At 39.4% G+C, this 17,254-nt stretch overlaps 1 protein-coding gene and 1 long non-coding RNA gene across 5 annotated transcripts; one reads left to right on the top strand and one right to left on the bottom strand.

Annotated features, from left to right (window-relative positions):
• Positions 1-442: 442 nt before the first annotated feature.
• On the bottom strand, positions 443-7,318 carry LOC119902909 (spindlin-Z-like). Of its 4 annotated transcripts, none has more exons than XM_038719300.1 (5): positions 7,224-7,318; positions 6,524-6,565; positions 5,046-5,305; positions 2,121-2,354; positions 443-1,668 (listed from the first exon to the last, which is right to left on the bottom strand). In XM_038719300.1, the coding sequence occupies exons 2-5, from the start codon at positions 6,541-6,543 to the stop codon at positions 1,463-1,465; spliced, it is 720 nt and encodes a 239-aa protein (XP_038575228.1). In that variant the 5' UTR covers positions 6,544-6,565; positions 7,224-7,318; the 3' UTR covers positions 443-1,462. The 4 variants fall into 4 exon arrangements, with proteins under 4 accessions (XP_038575228.1, XP_038575229.1, XP_038575230.1 ...); XM_038719301.1 differs by having other exon boundaries at positions 7,143-7,270; XM_038719302.1 differs by lacking the exon at positions 7,224-7,318 and adding an exon at positions 6,879-6,941.
• Positions 7,259-15,035, top strand: LOC119902910. The gene is made up of 3 exons (XR_005444382.1): positions 7,259-7,362; positions 7,493-7,614; positions 9,829-15,035. It is a non-coding gene; the product is annotated as an uncharacterized LOC119902910 (long non-coding RNA).
• Positions 15,036-17,254: the final 2,219 nt, after the last annotated feature.

Raw genomic sequence — 17,254 nt, 5'->3', positions numbered from 1 at the left:
AATTTTCCGGATTAAGCCGGAAAAATCACAACCCTGATAAAACTAGAGGTCATAAGGTCAGAAACCTGGATTATAAATTCTAGTTTAAAGTGCAGCATTCAGTAAGAGAAGCACTGTCAGATCACCTCAGACAACCCAAACAAAGGGGCAAAAATATGCATTAGTTCATTATATCAGAACAGATCTAAAACCTTTTCAGATCACTATGATAATTCATTGTTTGTTTTACTACCTGTACAACAGGACCTCTTTCATAGATAACTTATGAAGTGCTTCACATAAACAACTTATAGGGAGTCACTCATGTACCTAATCTGACAAAAATGTGTTTATTTGATTTAATTAATGTATTTTTACTTGAATGAACAAAATATCCAGCACAGCGACACAAACAGCATTTAACAATAACTGGACGCAGGATAAGCGGTTGATGATGGATGGATGGATGGACGAGAACATTTTTTTCAAGCAGATTGTTTTTTATGTTCATAAAAATGTCTCAGATTATATTTACAGAACAAAACATATTTAGGGTCACAATGAACAGTATTTTGAGGCATGAATATATCATGTCACATTTTTCATTTTTGGCAAATAATAAAGACTTCAATCCGAAATACTAAACAATGTTGGTTGCCAATTTGAACTACATAAATAGTGTGTAGCACAAACACGGTTGAAACAACTTGACATCAACATCAGTATTTTTCATATATTATTATAACGTAGAAAACTTGCAGTTTACATGATGCATCAGAACAGAAATATGATACATGACTTTTTAAAGGATAATCTTTTTTTTATCCACGATTCGAGACAGTTAAGTCTCATCAATGCCTATACACTCCAACTGAAATCTGAGTTCATCTGAGCTGTGAATGAATACTTTTTCTATATCCAACAAACTGAGGCCTAACCCAGAGACACACAGAGCACAGCAGACAGGTTTTGCCAAAATGTTACCAGCAGCCAGGTATTCCAAATGAAATAAATAGCACAGGCATATAAAAGTGAAATGAATTACGAGTAAAACACAGAGGTATAGGTAAGAAAGCTGAATTCTTTTAGTTTGATGCGTTGCTTACAAAAAGTATGAATTTAAAGTTGCACTATACAAGTGTGGTTTAACCAAAACAAACCTCTAGCTCCATTTCTGCTGGGCATTACGACTGGTCTCAGACCTGCTTTATTTACATTGAAAAGGACCTAATGCTCATGCATCGAGGTCAACACAAAATTGAGAATCAAAAACCAACATGTCTTGTAATGCAAGAATGAAAGAAGCCTCTGGAGGCCAAAAACATTAAAAAGACCCAACCCCCCCCCAAAAAAGACGAGGCCTTTGATCTTCGGCACATCGCCTCCCGCTGGAGATAAGCTGAAATCTGTAACACTTAAACAGATAAAGACTAGTCAGGTCAGAGATGAGCCAGTAGTTGAAGATGAAACCGGACAGTCAGTACTAGGTGGTCTTCACCAGATCGTAGACGTGAATGTGGACATCATCGTCATATTTGATGTAGTATACTGTGGGCTTAGCTGGGACCTGGTAGATGACCAAGCCCGTCCTCTTTAGACCATTATCTGTAACGTACTCAACCTGTTTACCCACGAGGCTCTCTGGCTCCTCACCCGGCTTCCTGTCTGCTGGCAGCAGGTGTTTGTTCTCTGGATGTCAGACAGATAAAAAAACAGCCAAATAAGTAAGCGAAAGAAAATTTCTTCTTATACAGTATAATTTTTTAGCAGCCAAAGTTTAAACATTTGCAACACAAACTGCAGCGATGAGATAATTATCTACAAAACAACGCCCTCGCCTTAAACCCTACCAAAGAGCTTGCCCCAGTTTATCTATCAAATCTGCTAGTTTCCTACAATTTCTTGTAGATAGTGTTGTGTCTTCATGATAAGAGTGTCCATAATATAACATACTATCTCACCACTGAATCAAGGAGAAACCGTATAAAAATGTCCAAAAAAAAAAGGCAGCATGGAGATTGGAGTGTTTTGTAATGCTGACTATGTAAATGTGTCCTGTTCTCTTACTCCCACCTTTCCAGGAGCATCTGAAAACACTGACAGTTTTATGAACACAAACAAGAAAGCTCTCGTGGCTATACCTGATTCAGGCAGGACACGCAGATCTCCGTCCTTATAGTCGTCCCACAGCTGGTACATGTACAGCACAGGGTCCTTCTCGTAGGTGATGTAATACCAGTGGGTCATGATTGGGGCTCGGGACAGCACCATGCCTCGCCACTCATTTTTCTCACCGTCTTCCTTTTCGAACAGATGCTCCACAGCTCGGCCCACCAGCTCCTCCGCCCCGGGAGGCACCTTGATCTTATTGTTCACTGCAGAAAGAACAAATTTTGGTAAGCCCATTAATTGGAAAAACTTTACAGATCCCAGATGACACAGTGTATGAGGACATCAAAATATTATATTATCTTACAATTAGGGCTGCAGCTAATGATTTTAGTACTCAAAGCTTCTACAGATTATTTCATCGATACATGTTTTAAGAAGCACGACGTCATTAAATGCTAAAGTTGCTGTTACTGTTACCTTCTGTGGTCTGCTGGCATAACACCAGGTGCTTTCTGATCAGGGGCCTGTACCACAAAGCAGTATTTGAGCTTATGGAGGTAACTTCGAGGTTAACCCTGAGTTTTTAGTACCACGACAGTGGTTCACTTCTTACCGGGTTAGATCGCCATGGTAACTTATGCTGAATGGCTAACCTGCTCCAGAGCAGGTTATGTTCCAGATAAGAGATCAACTCTATGAAAACACCACCTACTGACCAATCAGCTCACTTGGAAAATGACATCACCATCTGTAGGAAATCCCACAGACTGTTTTATAGGCTGCTTTATGTTTGCTGCAGTGATACAAAGAAAACCTTGTGGGTTATAGCGATATCATCCCACAGAGACTGATTTATGCTGCATTCCATTTACCTTGGAAGTCAGAGGTCGGAGCTGGGAATGACGTCACACATGGGAAGTAGGAATTTTGGTGTTCAAAGTTAAAAATTTCAAAGGGAATTGGAACGCAGCATAAAAGCCTTGGCTATTGTAGGCCTACATGTTTTTACAGTAAGCCTACTAACTACTTTGAAATGTGTTTAATATTTTTTATTTGCTCCCAGTCCATTTCACACTGTCGCAGCCGGTAAAATAAACGGGTTTCATTCTTCTTATGTGAGGCTGAATATTATGATCAGTTTGGTAGGGATATTGAAATAAATTTTAAAATGAACGTAGGCTATTAATTTTAGGTTAGTAGATTTCTTATAGGCCCACTACAGAGACTGGTAATGTTCAGCCCCACCTTTTTTGCGATGTAGGTGCAGGTAATGAGGCGAGTGTTCAGTAGCCTAAATGTTGAGATTTAGTCTTTCAACCACTATTTGAGCACATTTTATGGCATGAATAGATTTTTCATTTTATTGCTTTGTGAAGTTAATTTAGAACAATGTTTGGAACACTTTTGATTGTTAAAGGAATTAATCTCATTTTTGAAGTGACAAGAAGTTTTTTAAAGTGAGGTGGAAGACCACTTATTCAGTGCCTGAGTCTTTTAATGTGGAAACACCGACACACAGCCGAGCTGAAAGAATAAGGCTGCTATTTTCACTCAGCTCATAAGAACACATCAAATCAACGCACTGTTATTAGACTATGCCTGTTCATTTAGGCATTCACACTGTCAGTGATTTTCTGTCTCCCTGCATGTGTCAGCTGCAGCTGTATTACTTAGACCATGTTATATTTCTGTAGTGTTACAGTTTGCTCTTTGTTTGTAAAATATGACGTTCTGATGATGCCAGTGGACTTGTTCATGTCTGCGATTGGTCATCTGATGCTAACACCGCATCTTTTATGTGAACGCGCTCACGGCTGGATTGGGAAACCCTGGGTTGAGTTACCGAGTTGATAACCAGCTTCATGGTACCGCTTATCTCGACCATGATTGTTAGAGTTAGTTAAGCCAGATAGCTTAAAGATATCCTGGATATGGCCCCAGGTGCCGTCGTGCTGTTGCGGTAGGCCACATAAGTTTCGTTTTACGGTGGACGGACTGTAACATTACAGAGTTGTTGTTTTCTTTTAGCTTGAAATAATCGGATACTTTGGACACTTTCTTCTTCAGCCCTCGCTATTTTCTCTCTCTTCCTCCACTTTATAACAGCGCCATCATAATCACATCGTCTTCACACAGTGTAAGCGCAATGTGTGACAGTTATAGACTAAATGTCCATGCGAAACAGTGTGCTATATAGTTATATGGATTAAACGAAGCATCGATGCAAAGAATTTGCGTCTCTGTTTTTTAGTAATCGAATTAATTGATTTAATCGATGAATTGTTTCAGCCTGACTTACAATTCTGACAAAGCTCCAATAAATTCTGCAAAACTCTTTACAGACTATCAGATTTGTTCAATAGCCACTTTATTGTAGCCCACTGAAGTAAATAAACCTTTTCAAATTGACCAGGATAAAAATTGACAGTTTGTCAAATATAACATTCTTTGCACACAAAAAAAGTCCAGTATCTTTAGATTGGGATAAACATGGTGTGGAATTAGCACCAGCCAAATGCTTGTAAAATATGGAAGTGACTGGTAGATTTCAGACACAAAATAATATTTACTATGTAGCTGGTGATTTAGAAGAGTGGCTGGTGGATGTTCACATTTTAAAACGTTAATTTCCCACCCTGGGCTAAAGTAATATATTATAATATAATAACATAATTCTGTCACCCGCAATGTTGGGGCATACAGAATAAACAAAAGAAGAACTGGATAGTCACCTCACTATAGACAATGAGAAAAACACTAACTCAAGCTTCAAACAGAAAATCCTATGAAAAGGCCACAATAGTGTTGTTCAAGGCGATCACTGATGTACAAGTGTGACTAAAGTACTTACCATTTTAAAATGGCCAGAAAACACCACTTCTCAATACTTTACTGTTTCACACAACCAAAGCAAAAATATGTCCACAATTAGAGATAGACACGGTCACACTCACCAACTTTCTCTGACAACACCTGCAAGTTGGACACCCGGTTATCTTTGAAGAGCTCTATGCCGTACACACAATCAAAGCCGTCATATTTAACCATGTAGAGGGAGCTGTTCATAGTTAGGCGCTCCAGAACAGTGCCTTTCCACTTGGTCACGTTGCCCTTCTCCCTCCAGGTGTGCTGAATCCTACGGCCCAGCAGGTTGTCAGGGTCTGGGCTCAGGGTTGACGCAGAGCTCTCACTCAGCTCTCCACTGCTACGCTTCCTGTGAACAGAGAGGGAATAAGATCCATATTAATATTAGTTGTAGATCTAAAGAAGAATAAACTTTTTGAAGTACTAAATGAGCTGTTCAAATCAGTATTAGTGGGTTATTTGTTTTGACTGAGGAGATCTTTAAGATATGAAATTAAATTTAAGTCATCCACAGTTCCAAATTGGTACTGCTGCTCCAAACAATGAGAACGGAAATGATACATATGCACACAAGGCTGTAAATCTGTTATATATGAAAATTATCAGCGGATGGGTATGAAGGTATTATTTGAGCAAAACAACTGAGCACATGGGACAGTGGAATTTGTAGTTGTAAAAAAAACAGTCATGCATGTGTATCAGTAAATTCGAAGGAACAGAGAAAAAATAGAAGTTCAGGAGTTGCAAACTTGTAGTTACATCTTCTCAAATTCATCATTGCAGTTGCACAAATCCTACTGTAGCTGTCATATACTGTTGAGGCTTTCGTCATACGGGTGCGGGGTGCGGTTTCATCTAAATCACCTTTGCTATGCATTTTACTGAAATATGTGGTACAAAAGTGAGAATGTGCAGAACTTTGAGCATTTGTGAGACTCATAGAGGCAGATTCAAGCAGTTGTACTTATTGACTTGTCTCTGGTCTAATATGACCATGGCAGGAAAAACTGTGTGCTGAGGTGTGGGTAGTAAACAATCAATATGATGCTTTATCTGAGCCATTAATACTGTAAAATGACAGTTAAAATAGTTTTGTCAGATCAGGCTAATTTAGTTAACAGTATGTGTTGGCAGGTTTATCATTACAGGCTTCTGTTGTGCTGACAAACACACAGCTCAAACACACATAACATTGTTTTTAATTATCATCAAGAACAAAGGCCAGAGCTGAAACAAGCAGGTACCTAATATTACAAACACATATATATTCCATTCAATATATTCAGACTTCCATTCCATATATTAGGACGGACAAACTTCATATATATATTATTTCCTAAACGGCATGCCATATAGATAGATAGATAGATTGAGTGTACATACAGTTTCAGGATAATGTTTTATCCAAGTTTAAAGTCACTAGACTGAGGTTGAATGAACTCTTGGATTAAAGTTGTTCATAAAAGTGATTAGGTTAGAGATTAGAGTATTTCTTGCTGTGTCATTCCAGGTGCATAGGGAAGTACAGTGTCATATACAATAATACACCAGGGTCAAAAGATCCTACCTGCCCCGTTTCTTTGACATGTTTCCATAAATTCACACAACCCTGTGAGAAACGAGACAATTCGGTTAGTGAATATGACAGGACCAGCTGACGCTTACATTCTTCACTAAACTGACATCATCCAAATATTATTTAGCATGTAATGAGCAGCAGACAGAGTCGTGTTACACAGCAGGTCTGAATATGGGGCCACAGCCGTGCGAAGCCGCCAACCCGCAGTACCGGATGTAAACAACATTAACTGCGACAAGCCTAATGCTAATGCTAACTAACGTAGCTCAAAGCTAATAAAGAGTAAGTTACAGGTTATATATTTATGCAGCTAACCATATGGCTGATAAATGTCTAACTTCACCGATAGTAGCTGAATAAATGTCGACGTGTCAAGTGTCGCCGGAATGTGCAGCTACAGTGTGTCTAAAATTGGAAACAGCTCGTTAGCTTACGTCAATGAATCCTTTCAGTCACTGTTTATTTTAAATGAGTAACATTTCTGAGAATTTAGCTTCTGTATTCCAACACATAAGCTAGCTGAACAAAAGGAAATGCATCGCCATGTAAGCGCTGATTTTGTACACTGGTTGTAGCTTCTACGTTGACGGGTAAAATAAGGACTTACCATAGGAAATTAAAATTACATTTACAATTTCATCGACAAGATCAATAGGCGGGAGCCGGCAGAATAAGCTGTTTGCCCTACCTGATCAATAATTTCACATGTGTTTGTCTTTGCAGAGCAGATTCCACCACCTAATGCTGGCTAGATAGACGGAAACGACCTTTGTGAACTACAACTACCAGAAGGAAGTCACAGCTCTCAAAGCACTCTGGGATTTGAAGTCAGTGTGATGTGCTTCCTTTTTATTCGGTGCACCCAGTGCCTCTAAAGTGTTATCACAGTCCGCTGTTTTATGGATTTTTTTGAACAATTGGATATTATTATATTATTAACATGTTGTTCTCTTGTAGATGTTTAGGATATGGTGAAGCTCAGAAAGTCCCAAAACTCCATTTCCCATCATTCACCATTTTTCCCCCCAAGGCTACACATCTGCAAGACATTTATTTCCTATACACCACCCTAAGAACAAGTAAGTAATAAATAATTATAGTCACAGACAAAGCTAGGGGTAACATGCTTTTAAACGGTAATTATTAAAAGCTGTTAACTAAGACAGAGACAAAGACAGAGTTTCTTATTCAGAAGGCTACATTTTAGGTTTAAATTACATTCTTTTCACACAATTGATTCTTTATATGTAATTCAATTTGATACTCCCAATTTTTTTAATATCATTGAAATTGTTTTGGGGCATAAAGAAACATAATTGAATGGGTTTGGTGTTAGCATATAAATATTGTCAGAATAGCTGACTTGTTGTAAATTATTAGTGATAGTTATAATACAAAAGAACATCGAAAAGCACACAGAAAGACATTATTTATGTATTTATAGTGTTTTAACTGCGTGCTTTGACAATGAACTCTCTATGGTATGGCAACGCATTCTCAACTTTTACGTGTTATTTGATTGTATATTAATCAATCATAAGGTATGTGGAACATTTGTAAAAGGCATAGTAACTATTTCACACATTATAAAATACATCACAATACATGCGTTTATACTGTGACGCTATCCTACTGAGGGGAAATACCTTTCTTGTATCTGAAATGCTAATTTCCTCCACAAGATGTCATACTAAACACAAAGTCTCTGCCACTGGCTCTTCTGGCAGACTTCAGATGGTGTACTGAGTAGTGTGGAGAGTGAATGATGCAGTACCCTTGGGTGACAGCCTTTTCAGGGTGAAAGCTTTTGGTTTTATCTTGTGCCAAATCACCTGTATGTGTATGACTCACTTGTGACGTGGAGGTGAATCAAAACATAAACCATAACCTCCTGTTAATGCTATAATCACAAAGCAATCAGCAGTAATCACATAAATCAATGTGTGTGGCTCTATTCCTTATAAAAACCTCTTGCCATTTTTTCTTCAACTATTATTTATTTATTTTTCCGCCTATTTATATTTCATTCTCGCATTTATGTAAAATGTAAAATGCCAGCACTTTGACACACAAACACCATTTTACATACATAATACACATGTAATGAACAAAACAAACGGTAAGAAGAAAAAGATTCTTGCCCTTTTTTGAAAACAACAAATTAAGTAGCACAAACATAGATGGCAGGTCAATCAAATAACCTAAATAAATAAAATAACAATGTCCAAATGGCCTGTGTTGATGTTTGCAATTAATTCATGTCATTATAATTAAACTAATTTTGCCCACAGAGTAACTACCATTGAGGACACTGAGGGCATGTTCTCATATCCAGGGCAGATTTGGAGTTTACATTTTACAATTTTGCTTATACATGGTGGGTGTTTTATAGGCTGCTTCCAGTATTTTTAAACAAATTTAAATTGGAAAACTTGCATGTATTCTCCTGAAGATAATCTAAATGATATGTGTAAATTAGAGATGTTATTAGTGTTGGGTCCAAATTTTCTGATTGCGATGGGTGGGATGGTTGAGGAGACTTGTGTCATGATGCCTGTACTTAAATTCTTGGCTGCAGCCCTGATCAAGATGTGTGTATGTCTGCCTTAAAAGTTAAGTATCTTCAAAAACAGACAGGTAAATGTGTTTTTGTTCAGTTTAACCTCACCCTTTAAACTTATTGAACCAATCTTTATTCAGCCACTCATGGTCTAAAATCCACTGCGTCATCTCAGTTAGATCTATAGATCATTTTACCCAAAGAGAGAAATTTGCTGTCTGACATTAACTGTGGTGGTCTGAGTGGTTGCTGCCTGAATTCAGTCTAATTACCAAATTATGACTCTGGATTTAAACTGTTTGGCCACAGATATTTCAGATCAGTTCGCTACAGACGGAATTGCTGTGAGGTGTGAGTCAGTGTTGGTGCACTGTAAAGCTGACAGCCTTCATGAGGAAGCCTGTGTTGTATCGACACAAAGCTGTCCAGCGTCCAAGGTTGCCTCCTCTTGTCCTTGTTGTTGTCACAGCAACAGAAAAGGCCTGGATGTTGGAGAAAAATTGGCTGGTGGGCTTTTTGTGTTGTTTTTTATTGTTACATTTAGTCCCATGATGCTCTACAGTGGAAGTCACTCAATTTGCAGGGCAAAAGGAAGTATGGAGTGTGAGTGAAGCTCATTCCCAAAACCAGTCTGCCCCCTGAATTTATTGATTCAGACAAAATATATTGCATTTGCAAAATCCTCATGGTTACTCGTCTGTGACTGACATCCTCTGCTGCTCCTCTCTTGCAGGTTTCTCCAGCTCTGCCATCTGAGGAGGGGAGCCCATATAGCGGCCCTCTCCCCTGAGACGCCATGAGAATACCATCTCCAAAAATAGAGGTCTCCTCCTCTCCTTCCAACTCTTCCGCTCTTCCAGGTATCTGTCGCTTCCATTTTGCGTTACTGCATGGAGGACACACTCACAGCTCATCCACACACTCCTGCACAGAAATGATCTGCACCCTGCTGAGAGACGCTCCTGATGGTTATTGTCAGGTATTGCAGGGAGATTGCATAGCAGACTTGTAAAGTCAACCCAAGGTTAACGTATGTGTGTGTTCATTGATTAGATATGCCTATTATTAGCAACATTCCTATGCAAGTTAAATCAATGGTTTAAAGGGATGGTAGATCGTGGCTGTATCATGCATGTCTGGAGCTGAAGTCAAACTTGACTGTGATGAGTGTGTGTGTTTGTGATGTGTGAAGCAGGGTGTTGGAGCTAAAAAAAGAGGTGTGCTGCTGCTGACTGTTTTCAGCTTTAATTAGCAGGGTTCTGTTTATGTCCGGATGGATCACAGCTCACCTTTCCTCTCTGAGGATCAAAGGGCAAATATGAACATGTTCGACAAAACCCTTCGAGCCAAATCAATGCATGACGAAACAGCATCTTGAGCGAGTGAGGTCACTGGATACAGAACAACACATGAGCATGTGTATTCTGCTGGCTGCTGGCTATTCCTGTGCTTTAGTTCATGTTTAGATAAAATCTAGTACCCCTTCTGTGAGGATACATGTTTCACATGTCTGATTTATCAAATTACTTTTCCAACAGAATTTTTGGTCACATCTATCCCAGGAGAAGTGTCATCCTTACAGAAGTGAGGAAATATAATATTTTCTAGACCTTTCACGCAGAGAGCCCATCTTTATATATTCAGTCTAATAAATGAAAATCCCAAAAGTCCAAATTCTATATTCCTTGTGAGAGAATGAATCACCCCTGGATCGCATGTGTATAATTGAATTTCTTGGTGTATGTGATGATGAAGTGATCTATTCGTCAACTCTCCCACAGCTAGCATGTGAACATACAAGCCTAAAAGATTTGTTAGGCCTTGTTACCTGGTGGACAGTGTGGAGGTTGGTGTTTCCATCCTGTGCTACCTTTTGGTTACACATGCTGGTGATTTATGTGGTCTGATTGTCAGCAGTCTTGGATTTTCTGCAGGGAGTCAACATCTGTAAAAGACCGAAGCAAGAGTATATATCTATCTACCCATCTGTTATGTAGAGCATTTCAGAAACACAAATAACAGCAAGATGTCTGAAATAAAAATTACTGATGCCCACAAAGCATGAATAAAGTGCCACAGAAATAACTACATCATTGAACAACGGCCCTTTCTGAGAGCTAAAGGTGGCCATAGCATCTGCCATCAAGCACTTAACCATAACACTAAATGTATTAATGTAATTATATCCAGTCAGTGTGATAATAAGTAAATCCTCTCATTAATTGGGTCTTAGGATTGTGTAGCTCTTGCTGTCACAGCCAATTGACCCCAAGAATGAGGTGGAGTACATGTGCCTTCATTTATGCACAACTATAATTAACACTAGAACCAGAAAGGGACGACAGAAACTTAAGGTAGTACAATTTACAATTTAAAACATTGTGATATCTTTTATATTTCATCTTATATGCCCATGTTATTCATGTCTATAACATTATGCTAAACTTACCAACGTGTATTGTATATGCTGGTACACCAGCATATCCCAGTACAAGACACAGTGATTGTATTGAATTGTTGTCTCTTCTTTTCTTTTCTCAGTAGGTTTGGTCACTTTTACACTTGGTCTACTGCTATTTGGTGTGACTTATCAGACATTTATCTGTTACTTTTAGCCTAACATTTAGACTTTTCTGCTCACTTGCTAACTAGTTTTCATGCACTCTCAGTTGCTTTGTCTGGTGTAAAACAGCTGATTCAGGTCAATGCAAAACTGAGACATGTCTTGTGCAGTCAGCCATAAAACATGCAATAGGTGATTTTTTGGATACATGGGGGCAGACTTGGAAACAAGCGCACTGACGCTGATTTTATCCAACAATATATGGTCTTCTACTTATGGTTTATGAGGTATATATGCAGTTTTGTTTGGCGTCTCATACAGACGCTGAAGGAGCGGTGAGCTTTTAGAGCTTTTTGCTGAAAACTGCTGCCTGCTGCGGCCTAGAATGCAGTGAGTGAGAATCAAAATACTAAAGTTTCATTCTCTTTTGTTTTTCTCTGTGAGTGACTCCTTTTGCTTACAAGTAGTTATGGGTCCAGTCCTAATATAAACCTACTGATTATAGCCATTTTAATATCAACATCACACCAATTTGTAATTCAGTCCATTTTTCTCCTAAACACAAACATGCAGCTATATAATTATTTTAAAATAAAGTCAGTTTTCCTATTTTTTTCAATTTAGCTGAGCCCTCCACAATCTCTCCAGGTACCCCCCGGTATTTGCAGCAGTGTCTCGGGGATATAAATTTGAAAATGAAATGAAATGAAACGTTTCCAAATTTAACAGCTGGTCGTGTTGCTTTCTCTGGAGAAATTGTGCTTTTTAAAATTGATTTGAAGGGTAATTTACTTGCCACGCCCATCTAAAGTGACGGATGTAAATCGCAATGGTTTAGTGTCTTGCTCAAAGACACGTCGACAGGACTCTGTGTTATTGATGAACAGAGTAGCTGCGGTGGAGATGTAATCTGACACTGTCTGCTGACGACAAGACATCTTATCCTTTTACTCCTCACATGCTAAGAAATTATGTGAACATTATATTTCCTCGTTCAGATATTAAACACTATTGAATATATTGATCACTTCATCCTCCAGAGAGAGAGAGTTATTACTCAATTGTGATTACAGTTATTGATGAGTAACAGTAATGTACTCTCTGTAGTCTCCAGCAGGCTCCTGAACTTAGTGGACTCTCTATTTGTCTGCCACACTTTCTTTCCTTGTTCTGATCCTTTAATCTCTGCTAAACCCACTCTGACTTCATAGCCCTGAGTCATACTGTATCACATCAGACTCCTCTCCTGTCCTTCACTTCCTCACAATATATTTTTGTGTTTTCACAGTGTCTCACAATGTGTGTGATCTTCCTGTCACTGTTAAACAAACAGCAGGGGGTGCTGCTCTGTCAATTCATTGCTGATGCTGCTTGCTGATTCCATAGGAGCCAATCTGATGCCTACCCTTGCTCTGTTTGTTTAGGGCTGTGTGTGTGTGTGTGTGTGTGTGTGTGTGTGTGTGTGTGTGTGTGTGTGTGTGTGTGTGTGTGCGTATGTGTGTTACTTTCCTAATGTAACTCATGTGTAGAAAACAACAGAACCAGACAACACTCAAAACAGCAAAACAGCAAAGGGACAAATGTTTTTGCAAAAGTTGCAGTTGACTGGGGCATTTGTCAAGTCTGACTGACTGTCGGTAGTTTAATCTATGATAATGCATCACATATCTTGATCACATGTTTTTTATGTAAAACCAGAACTTGTGATGGTTTGGGGTTTTGGGATTTCCTGTTTTATTTTGAATGTATTGGTGCGTTTCATTTGACATGGGAAGTCGAAATTTCCGAGTTCCAAGTCACAAATTTCAACTGGAACACCCCCTTAAGTGGGATTTCCGTCTCGGAAAGCCGTGAAAACTTCACCAACCCCAACCTTAAAATCCAGTAGTGAAAGATGTTAATGTTAGTGTAATATACTGTTTATCACTCTTCTGTCTTATTTGTGTCTCTTCAAATTAGTCGTACACACAGTCCTGTCCAATTTATATCTGTAGACATGTTGCTCCGGTGTTTGTATGTGTTAAATACTGCGTAATGCATCATTATCAACTGGTATTGCTAACAATGGCCAGAGGCATCAGTCTTGGTTTTCCAACTTAAACATGTTGTTGTACTAGAATGCTGTATACTCAGGTGTGACGGAACTTGCTACTGCGACCTCCAACTTCCGAGGTAAATGGAAAGCACCAGATCATTCCTGTTGTGTGCTGTGTAGCTTTTCTTCCTGTTGTTGTGATCCTTTCTTCCTGTTGTTGTGATCAGGTTGCCCTGCCCTACCCCACTGGGTCTCGTCAATCACCTTTCCTATTTAAGTGAGTGTCTTCCCATTATCTATTGACAATCTTCTTCATACAATGTTGAGTGTTCTTCCCTGTTTTCCTATGCATGCCACCCATGTTTGGATTTATGTTTGGATTTCCTTGACCTTGGATTACAGCCTCTAACTATCTTAGACTTTCCATGTTGCCTGTTTCCCCAGTGAAGTGTTTTGCGTTTGTCTTGTGCTCGTGTGTCTGTGCTCAGCATTGTGACAGAATGATCTGACCAAAAATATGGACCCAGCAGACATTAAATTGTTACTTTCAAGTGACTACATGCTGCCATTAGGAACTCCACAGACTGTTTGTGTATTCTCTAAACTTACCATTGATGGTAGAGTAATTACCAACTATAAATAAACTTAAGATGGACTTGCAGTTTAGCCCTGTCTGCACCTCAGCCTGCTAGCTTCCAGCCAACTTCCCAGCTAGCTAGCACCCGTCCTTGCAGCCAGCCTCGAGAAGGTTTCCACCATCGCCTTTCCGTCCTGTCTCCTGGTAATCCTCCGGACCAGCTCAGCCCTTTGGTATGACCTCCTTGTTGCCCTCAAGACCTGCTCATCCCTTCAGGAACAGCCTCCAGGCCACCCGCCTGGGGGCACCAGCTCTACCCAGCACTTCAGACACTTGCCCTTGAGTCAGAGGTTTTGTGGCACAACATATAGAAATGATATGTTGATCGGGAAGGAAATTTCATTGCATCCAGCTCACACTGCAGAAACAAAATGAAGACACACGCAACATCATTGTGGCCACATCCACAAAATACCATCTGTGACCAGAGGCTGTGACTATTAAAATGGCATGATATCTTCAACCGCCTTTTTTCCCTGACGTATGCTAGAATCCACAACAACATGATGCCTATTTGTGATGTAACAAATACACATCATCTGACTGAAAGGCCTGCAATCTGCTGATTTAGTTTTAAATAAATGGATGGGTTTCTTTCCCCCTGTTTAGTGCGATCTGGCTTGTTTTTATGAGTCTGTATGACGAAAGCACAGCCGATAACAATACCACAGGGTTGGTGTGGAGTAACAATATGCCTCATCCTCCTTCCTGCACCCAGCGTTCTCTTGGATTGCATTAAGTGTGTGTTTGGTGATGGTGGCAGTGGGAATAAGCTGTGTGTCTTGGTGTTGGGGCTTGTGGGTGAGGAAGAGACAGGAGGAGAAAGAGAGCTGGTCTGCAGCTTTACCCTTCTAGTGACTCAGCAATTTCAGAGATGAATTTTTGTAAATAATCCCCTCTTCTCATTTCTGCTTCCTTCACTCCTTATCCCCTTTACCCTTTTCACACTCCATCACTCCATCCTCCCTCCTCACTCCCAATAACCATTTATGTCTCATTACTTAATTGCTATAAAAATAACATCTCATCATTGTAATGACTCTCAATTAGAGAAAAGAGGGACAGCAAATTCGAAAACTCATCATCACACATCCATTGTCTTATTATTGCTCCTTTTCTAGAAACGCAATTGAGCATAACATAATCTGGTGAAATAAAAAAGGGAGAGGCATTATTTAAATGCAGATCTTCAGCTGAACACCCATCACTGACAGCCCTCCTCTGTTTAGTGCACAGAGCGAGACGTCAGTGGCACTTTGCTGAGAGACGCAGGGACAGAAATAGACCATACTTTGGATATCTGAGGAGAGGAGGAGAAAGGAGAGGTCCTAGGTATTCTGCCATTCTAGATAACACTGACTCTCCAGCATGGTGGGGTGGAGAATTTACGCCAGCAGAGACAATGAGGGGCATGAGCGTGCACTGAGTCATGCACTGAAGTTGTGTGTGTCTGTGCAGCGGTGATCTGATAGAAACAGAGAGAGGAAGGAGAAAGGAAATGAGCTTACATGTGAACTCTATTAGATTAATAAAGAGAATCTACAAGAGTCATGGGGACACTGGAGTGATCGTAATGCAAGAGAGCACATGTGTCATGGTTGTAACAAATCTGAAAATATTGACAATTTTCTTCATTTGACTAATTTATATAAATTATCAGCACATCTTTAATGCAAACTCTGTTTTACATCATTATTTAGTCCCAGATCGTGTTTATGTAAGCCCATAGCTGATTTTGTCCCCACCACTTTATGAAAGCATTTCCTAAAAGTTTTCTGAAAATTAGCTTGCAACAAGAAATGTTAAATAACAAAAAACATTCTTTGGGAAAGGTTTACCTGCACAATAGGAAAACATGAGATGCAATGTAAATATAGAAGAAAAAGATCTGCCTTGTCCATAAAAAGTAACTTAGGCTAAAAAAACAAGCTGCTGATTACTGCATTATATTCAATAATATTTTTTATATTCTGAATTGTCACCGGCCACATGAATTTTGTTTCTAGCTATTTCCACCATAAATTGGTGCAGAAAATGTCTATAGAATGCAGGAAATTAAGAGTTAAGAGTGCTCAAAATCTTCTGGGGGAGGACACCCAGACCCCCCAGTTGAATAGCCTATTTCATCAATGATTATTTCTTCTAAATAGCATTGGAGTATCTTGTTGTCTTGTTCTCGTGACTTCAATATTGTGCATTATCACGTCTCATGGACTTAGTGTTTCATCACACCCCTAATATGAACCCTTGAATGTCCCCACCACTTTTCAACACAAAGTGACACCCTTGTGTCATTTTTCACATCCTCAAATATGCCACTTTCAAGCTAGGATAGGTATGGAATAAGAGACAGCTAGATTTTGAAAGTTTCCAACTGAACAAATCCCACCCCCTTCCCTTCAGACCTCCCTCCAAAGCCGCTCCCCCAAAACACAGTGCATGGGCAGAGTGCGTGCACATAGTTTTAAGTAAGGCAGATAAAGAGATAGACAGACAGGTAGTAAAATGAAATGATTGGCTGTCCTACCATCAGGATTAAACAATGTTCACCAATGTTCACTGTGTTAGCAATCTGAGATTGACTAATTATCACTAAACGCAAGGTACAGCTGAGGATGATGGAAATGTTAATTATTTTAGAGGGATATGGTCAAAAACGAAGCACTGGACAAAATTTTTACCTAATTATGGTTTTAGGCCAAAGTCAGTGGTATTCTTACATCAGCCACGTCAGATTGAACAAAGGGTCACCATGACTGGTTTGACTTTTCCTCAAAGCTCACTGTGCCCAAACCTTGCTCCCACTAACTCCCATTACTCACCACTTATTTATACTGGTTTAACTTGAAGGCCTGATAGTTTTAGATAGATTTCTTGGTTAAGTGGTCTAATGTTTTACATGTTTCCATACTGAAATACTTTCT

Source organism: Micropterus salmoides, unplaced genomic scaffold (assembly GCF_014851395.1).
Source record: "Micropterus salmoides isolate LMB-PRFRI ecotype aquatic unplaced genomic scaffold, ASM1485139v1 Ms_hic_scaffold_14, whole genome shotgun sequence".
Taxonomy (NCBI): domain Eukaryota; kingdom Metazoa; phylum Chordata; class Actinopteri; order Centrarchiformes; family Centrarchidae; genus Micropterus; species Micropterus salmoides.
Note: the sequence above shows the minus strand (reverse complement) of the source record. Positions and strands in the feature narration are given on the sequence as shown.